The sequence below is a fragment of the Polypterus senegalus genome, chromosome 4, assembly GCF_016835505.1.
Source record: "Polypterus senegalus isolate Bchr_013 chromosome 4, ASM1683550v1, whole genome shotgun sequence".
In the NCBI taxonomy this organism is placed as follows: Eukaryota; Metazoa; Chordata; class Cladistia; order Polypteriformes; family Polypteridae; genus Polypterus; species Polypterus senegalus.
The window spans coordinates 63,657,580-63,673,283 of NC_053157.1; the positions used below are offsets into that span (position 1 = coordinate 63,657,580).

General features: G+C 37.7%; 2 protein-coding genes across 4 annotated transcripts in view; both read right to left on the bottom strand.

Moving 5' to 3' along the window:
- Window positions 1-2,265, bottom strand: part of LOC120527406 (N-acylethanolamine-hydrolyzing acid amidase-like) — a 41,675-nt gene extending 39,410 nt beyond the window's left edge. For both annotated transcript variants that reach the window (XM_039750785.1, XM_039750784.1), the window contains exon 1: window positions 1,910-2,265. In XM_039750785.1, the coding sequence (XP_039606719.1) occupies window positions 1,910-2,091 (182 nt within the window). In that variant the 5' untranslated portion in view covers window positions 2,092-2,265. The remainder of the gene's footprint in view (window positions 1-1,909) is intronic.
- An 8,260-nt stretch (window positions 2,266-10,525) lies between these two features.
- sdad1 (SDA1 domain containing 1) overlaps window positions 10,526-15,704 on the bottom strand; it is a 61,554-nt gene continuing 56,375 nt past the window's right edge. For both annotated transcript variants that reach the window (XM_039750786.1, XM_039750788.1), the window contains exon 22: window positions 10,526-10,939. In XM_039750786.1, coding sequence (XP_039606720.1) covers window positions 10,889-10,939 — 51 coding nt within the window. In that variant the 3' untranslated portion in view covers window positions 10,526-10,888. The remainder of the gene's footprint in view (window positions 10,940-15,704) is intronic.

Genomic DNA, 15,704 nt, shown 5'->3' on the forward strand with positions numbered 1-15,704 from the left:
TTTAAGTTAACTATAATTCCTAGAATCATCATAAATATGAAAGCAAGCTTGATTTTTAAAACAATATTTTTTTTACTTAAGGAATTGGCGGTTGAATGTATTTCATCCACTTGAATCTATCAAATTTGACAGGTGTGCTATACAAGCCTTATTCGGTAGCCCAGTGGTCCAACCAACTTTCATTTTTCATTGGACTCCTAGCCTAAATAAACGACTCATTATATCCCAGTTTCTATATTTTTGAGTCAATGTAGAAATTACAAAACTAAGTTTGGTAAATTTTAAAAAAAATCTACCAAGCAGCTGTTAACAGTACTTTCAACCTAATTTTCATTCTGCTTTTCCAGGTATTATTTAATTGATTATTTACTAATTAGTGGGTATGATTCCCCGTGTCTACGTGGGTTTCCTCCGGGTACTCCGTTTCCTCCCACAGTCCAAAAACATACAGGTTAGGAGGTTAGGTGCACTGGCGATTCTAAATTGTCCCTAGTGTGTGCTTGGTGTGTGTGCCCTGTGGTGGGCTGGCACTCTGCCCAGGGTTTGTTTCCTGCCTTGCACCTTGTGTTGGCTGGGATTGGCTCCAGCAGACCCCCCATGACCCTGTAGTTATGATATAGCGGGTTGGATAATGGATGGAAGGATGGACTCTGAAGTTGATGCAGTTTGTCACCCCAGGTGTCTTCTATGCGTGTTAATTGTCTCTATTAGGGTTAAATGAAGGAACCAAACTACAGAAGAAAAGGGCAAAATAAGTGGGAAACAACAACAAAATAAGTTATGCATTTATAGCTTTATAAAAACAGAATTGTTTCTAAATGTCTTACAAAAGTAAAAAACGGACTGTTGTGTTTTTCTGAATGCAGAATAAGAGAAAAAAGACCAGCCAATTAAAGGAGATTAGTTGTTATCGATTATTATCACCAATTGTAAATCTAGTTGGAACAAAAACCTACAGCCACAGGAGGTCCCCTGGACTGAGGTTGGGAACGACTGCGGTGGCCTGTACCTGGCCATCCGACACACCCAGGTGAAGAGACTGCTTTAACTTTCTAACTAATTCCGTAATTTAAAAAACGTCAGAGCATGTCAAATTAAATCGTTACTTAACCTAAACATAACATCGTCAAACCCAACGCATCAGATTTACGATCGTAACTTGACCGGGGTTTGACACTAGACTGTAATACGAGGTTCTGAAGAAATGCATTCGAGTTCCGTTTTGCCAAAGTATTGGAAAATTCGGTGAACTAAAATGCCGTGGCAAAGAAGTCGGCGCTCTGTCGTTTACTTAACGCCTTACGCACACCGGACGAGTTTACCGGCTCTCCGGGCTGTTGTTTACGCGGCCATCGACACGGAACCTGCACAAAAACATTCGATTGTCACTTAAGTGCTTTTACATCAAACCGTTAACCTTTCCATATTTTTTGTGCTTATTGAAATACGAACTGTTTTTTTTTTCCCTCTAAACGTACTAACGAAGTGAACACAGGACCGTACCGAACACGACCAACGCACTTGAATCATTGTTTTTGAATCCGGAATACGCACGTTGCTAGGCGGGGCTTGTTAAATTCCTGTCTAAACGAATCTGCTGATTGGACAGATGACATGAAATTTCTCCTGTCAGTCCACAAAACTTCTTAGTGGCCGGTCACGGGGTGTGCCCGTATGACAGATCACAAAACAGATTTGTTACTAGGTCACGAACTACTTAAAATTGTTTTAAATAGATCCAGAAATCAACCAGCGAGTTATACCGAACTTTGTAACCTTACGTTAGGGGTCGGTAAAAGCAAGTACTCTTGAATGGAAATTACTTCTAAAAAGTGTTAAATAGGTCAAACTAAACAACCCGTCATCCAAATGTTGCATTGTAAAATTTAAGTTTTCAGTCGAAACTTACTCGATGATGTTGGATATCAAAGACTGATAATCAGTGTCGTTAAAATGGTTTCGCAGCGGCAGCCACCTATCCTCTGGTGGTTCGTCCAATGAAATATTGATTAAAGGAGGCGCAAAGTCTGATCTGCCAAGGGTGAGCAGCGCCAGAGACACCGTGAGTTGCAGCGCCGTTGCAGTCCGCATCTTTGCCCAGCTGGTAAGAACAAAATGAGCCTTAATATCCACCTTCTGAAGCTCACGCCCTCATGTTGACCGCGGTTTCTTGAACTCGATTTACTGAGATGGTCTGCCTGAAGGAGCTCTACCACCCAGACCTTAAGTTATATGTGAACCATAACGCTTAAAGCAGAATGTTTCTATTGGATAATCAGGCAAGGCCCGTAAGACAGTGGGCGTTGTAAAAATGGCAGACCCTGCGGGTACCCAATCAAGAGTATTCGACTGATCAAAACAAACAAAACTCGCTTACGCTAACAAGTAATGAACTGCTAAATTAACATTAAATCAAATGTACTACTGCTCAGTTAGTAACTAAAGACGGCATTAATGCCGTAAATCAAGGCACGGATTCGTCAAAAAACTTGATTAGCAGTTTAGCATTTTTATAGATGTATGTTTTAAATACAAAACTAAATTCGTAATAGTAAAAACAAAGCTACATCGGCGCAGCAATTCTGCGACCTCAGAGCATCAGGACACAAAGTTTGAATTCTGTGTTCAGTCACACTGTGTGGACTTTGCATACTCCCTCCTGCCATATATTTGAGAGATGGATGGACTTTATTTGTCCTCAGGGAAAATTTTAGCTTTTTAAAAAAGCTCTTCAAATAAATAAATAAATAGGTAGATAAATATATATACACAAATTGTCATGTTATAATCTTTACTCCAAGTAATGGATGTTCACTAGTTTATTAACTATCCATTCATTTACCTAAGAGCCAAAGCCTGCAGCATATCAGTGAATACATGACAGTAATGACAGCACTAGTATGCTTCAGAGGTGTCAATCCACTTAATTGTGCCAAGCCCCTGATCTTAGTGTCCGTTATATTACTTAGACTCTGTTCAACTTTATCTCATTTTTTGAACGCATATGAAACCCCAAGGGTTGCGCCAACCAAACACTTTTGGTTGGATTTAAAATATTTTTAAGTCTATGCACAAAATCCTTGCTTCCCTTTTAGATTGTATATTATGTGCAACACCATGATATCTGCAAATCCTAGAAACACCCCTGAATGGAATAACAATATGTGCCAAGGGATAGTCAGGTGCACAATAGTTACCATGTAGTGACCATTTATTACTTGGATTGTGCAAAGCCATTAGTCTCTATAGCAGTGCCATTTACAGTATGATAATTTTACTGAGGCCACATATTTTCCTTTATGTGTGTAGTGTTCTCTAATGTAAACAATTACTTAAATAATATGTTCCTCTTTTGCTAATGACAAGTGAGACTTGGAGGTTCACGTACCTTTCATGAGATCAGCTTTCTCTATACAATATTCAGCAATTCAGCTGTATTTCTTTATTTTGGGACTCAAACATGGATGTCTATAGCCTTAAACAGCAATGCAAACCAAGTGCAACTGTGTAGACTACAAGTAAGATGGTGGTTTGATTTTTATGGTGACTTTTATTAAATGTACATATGGCTTTTAATTAAGTGGGGAGTATGTCTAGAGGGGTGAAAGATAATCGTATCCACTGCACCTCAGTGCACTTTACACATTAAACGCTGGCTTGATTTTATGGTGTGACTTTTGTGCTTTTCAGTGGCATCTGATATTCTCAGATTCCACTTTTTCTTGGGAACTCTTGGAACATAAACCTGCAAAGAACTAGGGATGACGTGATAACAAAAATAAAAAATTAATGGTTTATTCCTCCATACCACATAGCTAACATTGTTTTCAAAGAATGATATCGTCTTAGGAATTAACATATTCTAATATGCAATAGTCTGTTAAAATTATGTATTAAACAAAACTATCCCTTTGATAAAACAGGAATAAACTTTGTGTGTCTCATTAGAATATTGTATTGAAAGAATTGTTATACTTTTCTAAAAATAAATAAATCACTCAGTACTGAAACTAACATTTCATATCACGTCCACAATAATCTATTTCTTAAATATTAATGTTACAGCCAATTAAAGACCAAGGGATACATAAATAAGCCACACATATATGAGACAGAGAGAGACGCACGCACACACAAAAAACTAAACAGACACCATTTACTTAAGAAAAAAAACTAACAAGAAAGTAGGCAGTTGCACACAAAAACAGAAACAAGGTGGAAAGACAGCACTAACTTGGCTAGCTAGCTGAACAGAATTTACACGTTTAGATGCACTCCTCAATTCAAGTAATTTAAAGACTAATTATCACCAGAATGGCTAGCTTAAAAACAGTTATATTTCTTTACACGGCCAAAAGAAACTCCCAAAACCAGACCATCCAACCCATCTCTCCAAACTTAACATTTCGTACCATGTCCACAATAATCTATTCATTTCTAATATATTATAATGTGCTTTTCTCAACACATTATCTGAATATGTTTAGCCATCACATTACATGGCAGAAGTGTCAAAAAGCACTACTGGGGGTCATCCATACCTAAGGTGATGTGCTTTTATTATGCCTCTTTGTGACTAGTTATTTTTTATTGAGTAAACCCAGCTGTAGAATTTGCTTAAGAATTTTCATTCTATTGTGTGCCCCAGGGTGGTTGGTGTTTCTGGAGAAGTTACTCTTTTGTTGTAAAAACTTTGAGCTCCATCTCTTGGTATCTCTTCCATGCTCCACAGCAAACCTTCTTGTGACAACATGTATACAATAGATTACCATCCTGAAGGAGCTGAACTACCTGTGCAACCTGAATTGGCTGCAGGTACCTCCTCATGCTACTAGTATTGACAAGAACACTAGCAAAACACAAAACTAGGGAAGAATCAGTCAGGAAGGAAACAGAGAAACTGTCTGTGGGCACCACCTGCAAAACCATTACCTTTTTCAGGGTTGTCTTATTGTTGCCTATACACACACATATATAATGTACATATATAATGTACATATATAATCCCCTGAAAGAAAGGGATTGTGTTAAAAATGCTTTAGTTGCCTCACATTTTTATGCAATCGTTTTGTTCACCCCACTGAATTAAAGCTGAAAGTCTGCACTTCAACTGCATCTGAGTTGTTTCATTTAAAATTCATTGTGGTACAGAACCAAAATTAGAAAAAAGTTGTCTCTGTCCAAATATTTATGGGCCTAACTGTGTATATATAACAAACCTCAAGAAAAACTGATAGTCATTTCTCAATATAGTCTCCACCCTTCTCAATATACTTGCACCTGGATTCCAGCAGAATACAAGGTTGTGCCTTGTGGCAATACCTCAAACCAGTTTCTCCAGACGAGCCTTGGTGTTCTTAGCAGTGTGTTGGCAGGCACTGCCTTGCAGCAAAAGGACTCCTTGAGACAGCAGTCCTCACTACTTGGATCAAACAGCAGGCTTCACATTGGTCTCTAGCAAGTCACAGTTCTTTGCCCTAGTGACTGTAGTACCCCATAGCATGTAGTGTTTGAAAGTAACTTGGATGCTCGAGTGATCATGAGGACAAGACAATCCTTTTATTCTGCTGGAATACAGGCACTTCGAGGCAGGTGGTGCAAATGCATTGAGAGGGGTGGAGACTACATTGAGAAATGACATAATTTCTGTTAAGGTTCATTGCATTTTCTAACTTCAGCTTGACTCCCCCTCATGTATATATACACAGTGTGTGTATAGAGGTATGCTGTATATATATATATATATGTAGCCCATCCAAGCAAGCATAGAGTGCATTGCAGAAAGGGTGCCATTTCATCAAGATATATATATATATATATATATGTATATGGTTAAATACACTACTGCATACATTTGTTTATTGTATTTGAAATGAGGAGTTTAAATTAAAATGTTCCCAAGTGAAAGGAGAGGTACAGAGGGAGAGTAATACAGTATATTTATATTTTATACAAATGGTATTGTGCATAAACAATACTCTTTCTTTTCTGTGGAATAATGTCACATTTGGTTGTACAGTGATCCCTCGCTATATCGCGCTTCGACTTTCGCGGCTTCACTCCATCGCGGATTTTAAATGTAAGCATATCTAAATATATATCACAGATTTTTCGCTGGTTCGCGGATTTCTGCGGACAGTGGGTCTTTTAATTTATGGTACATGCTTCCTCAGTTTGTTTGCCCAGTTGATTTCATACAAGGAGCGCTATTGGCAGATGGCTGAGAAGCTACCCATTCAGAGCACATATTACGTATTAAATAAAACTCCTCAATGATATACGATATAGCTTCCCACGTGCTGCTTCAGCACACTTCAAAGCTCTAACAGCCCGTATTGATTTTTGATTGTTTGCTTTTCTCTGTCTCTATCACTCTCTCTGACATTCTCTGCTCCTGACGGAGGGGTGTGAGCAGAGAGGCTGTTTGTACAGTGGCTTTTGCTTAGAAGATACGGACGCTCCTCTAAAAATGATGAAAGACTACCTTCACATTGATCCCTTCATTGCCGCCGCTTTATCGCGGTGCTTCGATACTTAAAAGCCCAACAGCCCTATTGATTTTGATTGTTTACATTTCTCTCTCTCTGACATTCTCTGCTCCTGATGCGCACTTCTTTGAAGAGGAAGATATGTTTGCATTCTTTTAATTGTGAGAAAGAACTGTCATTTCTGTCTTGTCATGAAGCATGGTTTAAACTTTTGACTAAAGGGTGTTACTTAATGTCTAGAGGGCTCTAATAATGTTAAAAACGTATTTAGAAGGTCGTAAACAGGTTTTCTATGCTCTAACTACGAAAATATTAGATTTATAAATAAAGAATACTACTTCATTGAAATTCATTTATCTGTCTGGAGCGGATTAACCGCATAAACAAGGGTTTACTGTATAACTGTGCGGAGAATATTTATAAACAGTGTGGGAGAGTTTCTAATGGCTTAAAATATATAAAACTAGTAGAATACCAAGGCTTGCAGCGGAGAAGTAGTGTGTTAAAGAAGGTACAAAAAGAAAAGGAAAAATTTAAAAATAACGTAACATGGTTGTTAATGTAATTGTTTTGTCATTGATATGAGTGTTGTTCTCATATCTATCTATATATATATATATATATATATATATATATATATATATATATATATATATATATATCTATCTATCTATCTATATATATACCCGCGCTTGGCAGCGGAGAAGTAGTGTGTTAAAGAAGGAAAGAGAAAGAAAAGGAAACATTTTGAAAATAATGTAACATGATTATCAATGTAATTGTTTTGTCACTGTTATGAGTGTCGCTGTGATATATATATATATATAGAAAAATACCCGTGCTTCGCAGCGATGTCATGTGTTAAAGAAGTTATGAAAAGAAAAGAAACATTTTAAAAATAATGTAACATGATTGTCAAAGTAATTGTTTTGTGTATTTGGCGGCAGCATCACAAAGTTGTTTTCGTAGCTGCATCAGAAAATGTACCACAACGCCTGACACGCCTCCTTTTTACTGTTTTCTCACAGCTTGGATTGCTGCTGTCATATATACACACAGACACATATATATATATATATATATATATATATATATATATACATATCTTCATATCTATATACATATCTACATATACACATACATACATACACACACACAAATTATATATATGTGTGTATGTATGTATGTGTGTATATATATATATATATATATATATATATATATATATATATATATATATATATATACACATACATATACTTGTGTGTATGTTTGTATGTGTCTATATGTGTGTGTATAGGTTTGGTCACTGAGTGCAAGGGAAAAATAATAAATTATAGTCTATAAGTTATTAAACAGTAAAACATTAACGTTTTAAGAAGTACAGGTACATTGAAATTACATTTTCTATGTGAACGCTCAAATTTGTGCCTCTGGTAATGTGCCTTACCGCATTTAAAGAAAATTAGTTTTGTGTCCTCTGCAGTGTTAAGAGAGAAAGGCTTTGGTTTGGGATAAAAGGAAAAAGGTGTAAAGAAAGGAAAGTTGCCTTTTTCTTTTATATAGTATAGAGAGATGTGTTCGCTGACGCTATGATCGCCTTTTGGGACAGTCGCGTGGGTCTTGTGTAGACTGGTGAGACGCCCCGCCATTAATCGGCTGTGATGGCACTGTCAGTCCTCCACTCCTGTGCGTGTCTTCATAATCCGAGCTGAGGACCTCATAATCGATAATGCAAAAGAAAGTGTGAATCGCCTTAATATTATTTTGCCGTGGTGTAGAAAAGGGGTCCCGTGTTTGCACTTGTCTGGGCTATAGCGCAGGGGAGGATGAAAAATTAAAAGTGCTCACTTTGACTTAAGGCAGAAGCGCAGTCAGCGCCTCAAAGGCCGGCACAGCTATGCACGCGCGCTGGCTGCTCGACTTTTGCTGGGCAGGAGACCCCAGTTTTGCAGACACGCTCATGATATCAAAAGTCTCAGCGCTTTGGAGGTCATTCATATATATATATATATATATATATATATAGCAAAATACCCAGGAGAAGTAGTGTGTTAAAGAAGTAATGAAAAGAAAAGGAAACATTTTAATAATAACGTAACATGATTGACATTGTCATGAGTGTTGCTGTCATATATATGCCTGCCTAAATAAGTCACCCTCGCTTTGCTCTTACTTTTTACCGCTCATTTAATCATGGCTAGTGGGGAAAAATTATAAAATGGAAGGAGGATGGCTTTACCAAAACAATTATTGATGGCTTAATCGATTATTCATAAAGCTTGAATTGGTGATCTGTTTTTCTGTGTTAACCTCATATTTTTCATACTTCTTCTCAAACTAAGGTGGTGCGAGGGTAAAATGAATCGGGATGCGCTTGATCAATGTAATCGGTGTACCAGGAAATCATGCATTGACAAAAGCTCCCTTTGCTTGTAATGCAAAGTGTGATTAAATGCATTATTTTTAACGCTTATGGAGCACATGCATCAAGCTTCTCAGCTGTGCTTGTGCTAAGAAAAGGAAAGATTTTAAAAATAACGTAACACGATTGTCAATGTGACCTTTTGTAAGTAGTGCCTGGAGGATTCAGTGTGGAGAAACTCTAGAGACAGCGTGTATTAACTTGTGGATTTTTCTGTGAGTATTTGGTGGCAGTCTGACGGTTGCTTCGAAGACGGCGTAGCTGGAGCTCAGCTCAGAGTGAAATGAGGTGAATGGGAGGGAGATGATGACGGACTCCCCACCCGCCTTTAACTGTCAATCCCCACAAACACAGTCTCTCGAATTTGCATAAGCACACCCTTCACCTACAATTTTAACTTAGTTACAAAGTGATCAAAACTCTGCTTATATCCCGCGCCCTCTCATTAAACTTGTATCCCGCATTACCTGTGGGCATGTGAAACGCCAGCGTAGCCTGTCTATGAACTTAATTTAAAGTTTAGGTTTACACCTTGCTTTCTTTCCAGGTAGCAGCACTCATGAATATGGTAGTATATGTCACTCCGCTTCTTATTGTTTCGCTGCCTTCTCAATTATATAATGCATGTTTTCTTAAGCGCTTTTGGAGGTCTTCCTGGTTTTCTACGCACTGCGCTGACAGTCAGTTCACGGATTACGGGAGGCGTGATGATGTCACACGAAACTCCGCCCCCACGTCTTTCCAGCTCAACTCCATTACAGTTAATGGAGAAAAATACCTTCCAGTTATGACCATTAGGCGAGAATTTCAAATGAAACCTGCCCAACTTTTGTAAGTAAGCTGTAAGGAATGAGCCTGCCAAATTTCAGCCTTCTACCTACACGGAGGTTGGAGAATTAGTGATGAGTCAGTGAGTGAGTGAGTGAGTGAGTGAGTGAGGGCTTTGCCTTTTATTAGTATAGATAACCATACAATCATATGGTTTCTACTTCACGGATTTTCACCTATCGTGGGGGGTTCTGGAACGCAAACCCCTGCGATCAAGGAGGGATTACTGTATATTACTTTCATACCATGCATGGTACTATGTAAAGCTTAACTTACCAACAGAATTTGGTGATGAAGTGAAATCTATTATAGGAACAAGTAAATTAAGTAGCTTTTATTAGGACAAGTTAAATTAATTTACCTCTGAATAAGCAATTTGGATGTCTTCCTTAACAGAAAAGTCACCAAATTATTACAATAGTTACAGTAATTTTTATGCACAAACACCATTTCACCCATTTTTGGAAAATGCATTTCTTGGTAAACTGTCAGTAGCAATGCACGAAGAGGTGGAGGCAGCCCTCAATGATTGAGAAGTTCGCTACAGTGTAGACTCCTGCATAATAATCTATCGATTTTTTTGATGTTGACTCCTCAGCTGAAAGTTACATTAAGAAACACAAGATAACAAACCGGGGAGTAAACTGAGTTACTGGTGCTATAGAGAAGTAATGCTGCTTGCTGTGATATTAATGTTTCCCTACTGAGATTTTAAAATCAATCTGTAGATATAAGCACTTCAGTTAGCACAATTTGTTAAAACAAATAAAGCCAAACCTGGAAGAACTTGATAATAATACATTTTATTTTCTGACACTGATTTATAACTGATATACTGTTATTTAGCTAAACTGTATACTAAGCAAACCTTTATAGAATAGTATGTATAAATATGAATTAAGAAAATATTGCCTTTTCAATTTGAAAATATTACAGTAGTCTGAGATAATTTCCCAGCAAATATTGTACACAGTTGTACAGCATTAGGATCTCTTTATAATAATTACACACAACATATATGTTAGAAGTGTAAGCATACCCTGTTACCAGGGTAAGTATGAGGGCTCCTTAATTGAAAGTTTTAAAAATGACATTTTCCTCAATGTTTTGGAGTTGAAGAAGAAAGTTGTTCCTAAACATGTACACTTTATTTCATCATCATCTTTTTCTTTTTCAGAAGAGCATCACGGAGAGCAACCTAAGAGTGGGAAAAAAAAAGAAGAAGAATGAAATTAATAGAAAACCTTACTAAAACACTACAGGGACAGATGAGGGCTTAACTACAGTGCATCCAAAAAGTATTCACAGCGCATCACTTTTTCCACATTTTGTTATGTTACAGCCTTATTCCAAATTGGATTAAATTCATTTTACTCCTCAGAATTCTACACACAACACCCCATAATGAAAACGTGAAAAAAGTTTACTTGAGATTTTTGCAAATTTATTAAAATAAAAAATTGAGAAAGCACATGTACATAAGTATTCACAGCCTTTGCCATGAAGCTCAAAATTGAGCTCAGGTGCATCCTGTTTCACCTGATCATCCTTGAGATGTTTCTGCAGCTTAATTGAAGTCAACCTGTGGTAAATTTAGTTGATTGGACATGATTTGGAAAGGCAAACACCTGTATATATAAGGTCCCACAGTTGACAGTTCATGTCAGAGCACAAACCAAGCATGAAGTCAAAGGAATTGTCTGTAGACCTCTGAGACAGGATTGTCTCGAGGCACAAATCTGGGGAAGGTTACAGAAAAAGTTTGCTGCTTTGAAGGTCCCAATGAGCACAGTGGCCTCCATCATCCGTAAGTGGAAGAAGTTCGAAACCACCAGGACTTTCCTAGAGCCGCCATCTAAACTGAGCGATCGGGGTAGAAGGGCCTTAGTCAGGGAGGTGACCAAGAACCCAATGGTCACTCTGTCAGAGCTCCAGAGGTCCTCTGTGGAAAGAGGATAACCTTCCAGAAGGACAACCATCTCTGCAACAATCCACTAATCAGGCCTGTATGGTACAGTGGTCAGACAGAAGCCACTCCTTAGTAAATGGCACATGGCAGCCAACCTGGAGTTTGCCAAAAGGCACCTGAAGGACTCTCAGACCATGAGAAACAAAATGCTCTGGTCTAATGAGACAAAGATTGAACTCTTTGCTGTGAATGCCAGGCGTCACATTTGGACCAGGCCAATACCATTCCTACAGTGAAGCATGGTGGTGGCAGCATCATGCTGTGGGGATGTTTTTCAGCGGCAGGAACTGGGAGACTAGTCAGGATAAAGGGAAAAATGACTGCAGCAATGTACAGAGACATCCTGGATGAAAACCTGCTCCAGAGCGCTCTTGACCTCAGACTGGGGCAACAGTTCATCTTTCAGCAGGACAACAACCCTAAGCACACAGCCAAGATATCAAAGGAGTGGCTTCAGGACAACTCTGTGAATGTCCTTGAGTGGCCCAGCCAGAGCCCAGACTTAAATCCGATTGAATATCTCTGGAGAGATCTTAAAATGGCTGTGCACCGACGCTTCCCATCCGGCCTGATGGAGCTTGAGAGGTGCTGCAAAGAGGAATGGGCGAAACTGGCCAAGGATAGGTGTGTCAAGCTTGTGGCATCATATTCAAAAAGAATTGAGGCTGTAATTGCTGCCAAAGATGCATAGACAAACTGTTGAGCAAAGGCTGTGAATACTTATGTACATGTGATTTCTCAGTTTTTTTTTTTTAATAAATTTGTAAAACTCTCAAGTAAACCTTTTTCACATTGTCATTATGGGGTGATGAGTGTAGAATTCTGAGGAAAAAAATTAATTTAATCCATTTCGGAATAAGGCTGTAACATAACAAAATGTGGAAAAAGTGATGCGCTGTGAATACTTTCTGGATGCACTGTAAATTGACTTGGACTTGATGTAGCATTGGATGACTTACTGATTTGTAATTTACTCATTGTAATACAATACTAAAAATATAAAAATATTAAAAAGCAAACTTTAGCTCCTTTATATTTTGTGTTCTAAAAATATCACCTTAGTATTGTACAGAATGAAAGCTTTAAATCACATTTTTTTAAATATTTTATTCAGCTCAGCTTTTTAGTGTATCCTAAGGTCAGGTTAAGGGCAGGATAAGAAACCACAACATTTTGTCACAAGACACTAACGTGTGAAGTTTCAAGTGGCCTGTCACGTAATATGTATGTCTTTAAATTCTTTTAAGAAGTGAGAACAGGAAGCATTAGAGAAAAAACAAAAACACAGTAAAACCTGCAATCTCCAGAAAGATTTTACTACAGTTCAGAATTATCTTATGAAATATATAAAGGAAGCATTCAACAAGTCACATGGTTTAAAATGAAATGCAACTATCTCTAGGTATTGTTGTCCTAAGGGCGAACAGTCCAAAAAGAAACCACAAGGTTTTTGTGTCAGCTGGTTACCACTAACTGGCTGACTCCTGAGCAAATCACGTTATCTTTTCTTTCTTAATCAATAGACATATCAATTTATTCCAATTACTTCTTGTAGACTTTCTATTTTTCAAACATACCCCAAACTCAATTACTTTGTAACGACAATAGACAAATACTTACAACTGAAGCTTTAGTTTTGTGAGGTTTTGTTTTACAATTGCTTTTGTTTTTTTATGGAAAACTCGTATACTACAACAAGCTAGTCAAGGTAGACTGGGCACATTAAAAAGTAAAAACATTGAAAATGAGGAACTTTTAAAATATACTGTATATACCTGTGTATACTGAACAGTAGATTTTTGAACATTTTTATTCAAGAAAAATGCTATATTCTATAAAGACTGCTATAAAATTTTCCTGCTTCCCTCTAACTATACTGGGGGGACTTCATATTGGAAAAATAAATGCTACAAAATATGCAAAAGACAAAACATATCTTTTTTTCTATTGGCCAAAGAATGCATAGTAATAGTTAAGTTGAAATTCACTTCACTTTTGATCCTCTTGTCCTCATGACAATTATGGTGGCAAAATGCCAAGTTTGGCAGAGCAAACTAACCTGTCTTCAGCAACACTTTTCTGCTACAGTTGGGGAATAATTACTAACATGGCCAGGTCAGCCAAAAGATGTAATCTTTTCAATTTGGATGGGCTCATTTCCTGCCACTGTGCTGTACTTGCTACTAATAGTGGTGCCTAAGGGCATTGTAACTACATGTCCGAGCCACCAGTAGGGCTATTCGATATAACGATATATATCGGATGACAATATGAAAACGCCTATCGCTGCACATTACGCTATTGTTTGTTTCGTGGTGTCGCAAAATAATGAAAAAAATATTGCCGTAAACAGTTTGTTTTGATGGCCACCACGTGGATGCAGACACACTAGCATGGCTGATGAAGACGAGGCAACACCAGGTAGCTCCACACAGAAGGACCTTGTTCCTAAACGAGGGGCTACCTCTGTAGTATGGAGATGGTTTGGATTTGAAGAGTCTGACACGGACCAGAAAACAGTACTGTGCAAATTATGCTGCAAACCGATCGCTACCACAGACTCCAACACGACAAACCTTTTCTGCCACCTCAGCAAAAGCACGTGAGCGAGCATGCAGAGAGTTTACAACTGAGAGGCAGGCCACGTGGGATATTACAGTTGTAAAGGTACTATTTAAACGAGCATGTTAAAAGCTTGGAAGATTAATTGCTACCAAAACAATTTGCTTAAGGCAGAATTTTCCCTGCAGCGCTTGCTGTCAGCGTTAATCTTGTTAAAATTACGCTTACGCCACAACTGATATCGACGCAAATCTCCGTTAACGAGTTAGCGATCGCCCGCTTGGGGCTGGACGGCATCAACACGCTAGCGCCGCTCAGTCCCACGCACGGGCGATCAGCTGTAACTCATTAATGGAGATTTGCCACACTACGATGTGCAAGTTAACATTTTACTAGAATGTAGCCTAAAAATATTATATTTAATATTATATATTTAATATATTTTTGTCGTAAGCCTTATTGCTGCTACAGTTTGAAGTACAATGTTTACATTTGGTTTTGACAGTTAATGTTAGACTTGTATTTATTTTGTTTAAAGGGTTTATTGGCCTTATATATTTTAGTTGTTAGTGCTTTGATCCTTTTATATTTAATATATGTTGTGAGAGTTATTGCTGCTACAGTTCACATTTTGTTTATGTCAGGCATTTTATATAGCAGTATTTTATATTGGGCCTTTAGTAATTTGTTTTGAAAAGTCTTTTATATTTGATACATTAACATTTTATGTTTACATTCTAAGTCAAACATTTGCTCAAATGTTCTAAATAAAAGAACAGAAATAATTACAAGTTGAGTACTTCTCATTTTTGATTTTTTAATTTAAATGAAAAAAGGAGTGGTGATTATATAAGCTATTCACTGAATACAAAGAAAATGTACTATATCGTGATATCGGGATATGAAATGAAATATCGGGATATAAGATTTTGGTCATATCGCACAGCCCTAGCCACCAGGGAAGAATTCTCTCAATTCACTAAGCACCAGTTGTTCTTTAAGGTTGCTCTGTACTGCTGAGCTCCTCATCCCATCATGGACAGCGAGACCAAAAACCCTGAGCAAGAAGCTCTCTTATGATGTGCATATGATAGGTTTAACACTGTTACCTCCTGTTATCTTTGTATGTTTGCTACTACCTCTGTACTTTATTACTATTTGATTTTATTGTTCTCTTTGTTGTTATTTTATTAATTTTGTTTAATTTCATTGTAAGGTGACCTTGAGTATTAAGAAAGGCGCCTATTAAATAAAATGTATTATTATTATTATTATTAACCATAGTCAGATGACATGACCTGAGAAAATTCAAAAATCACTGGCAAATGCATGCAGGTTGGGTGATAACAGCGGCCTAACCAGATTCAGCCAGAAAAAGCTGCCTGGAACCACCATGTAGGATCAGCACATCAAATGACGAAAATGGTGACTG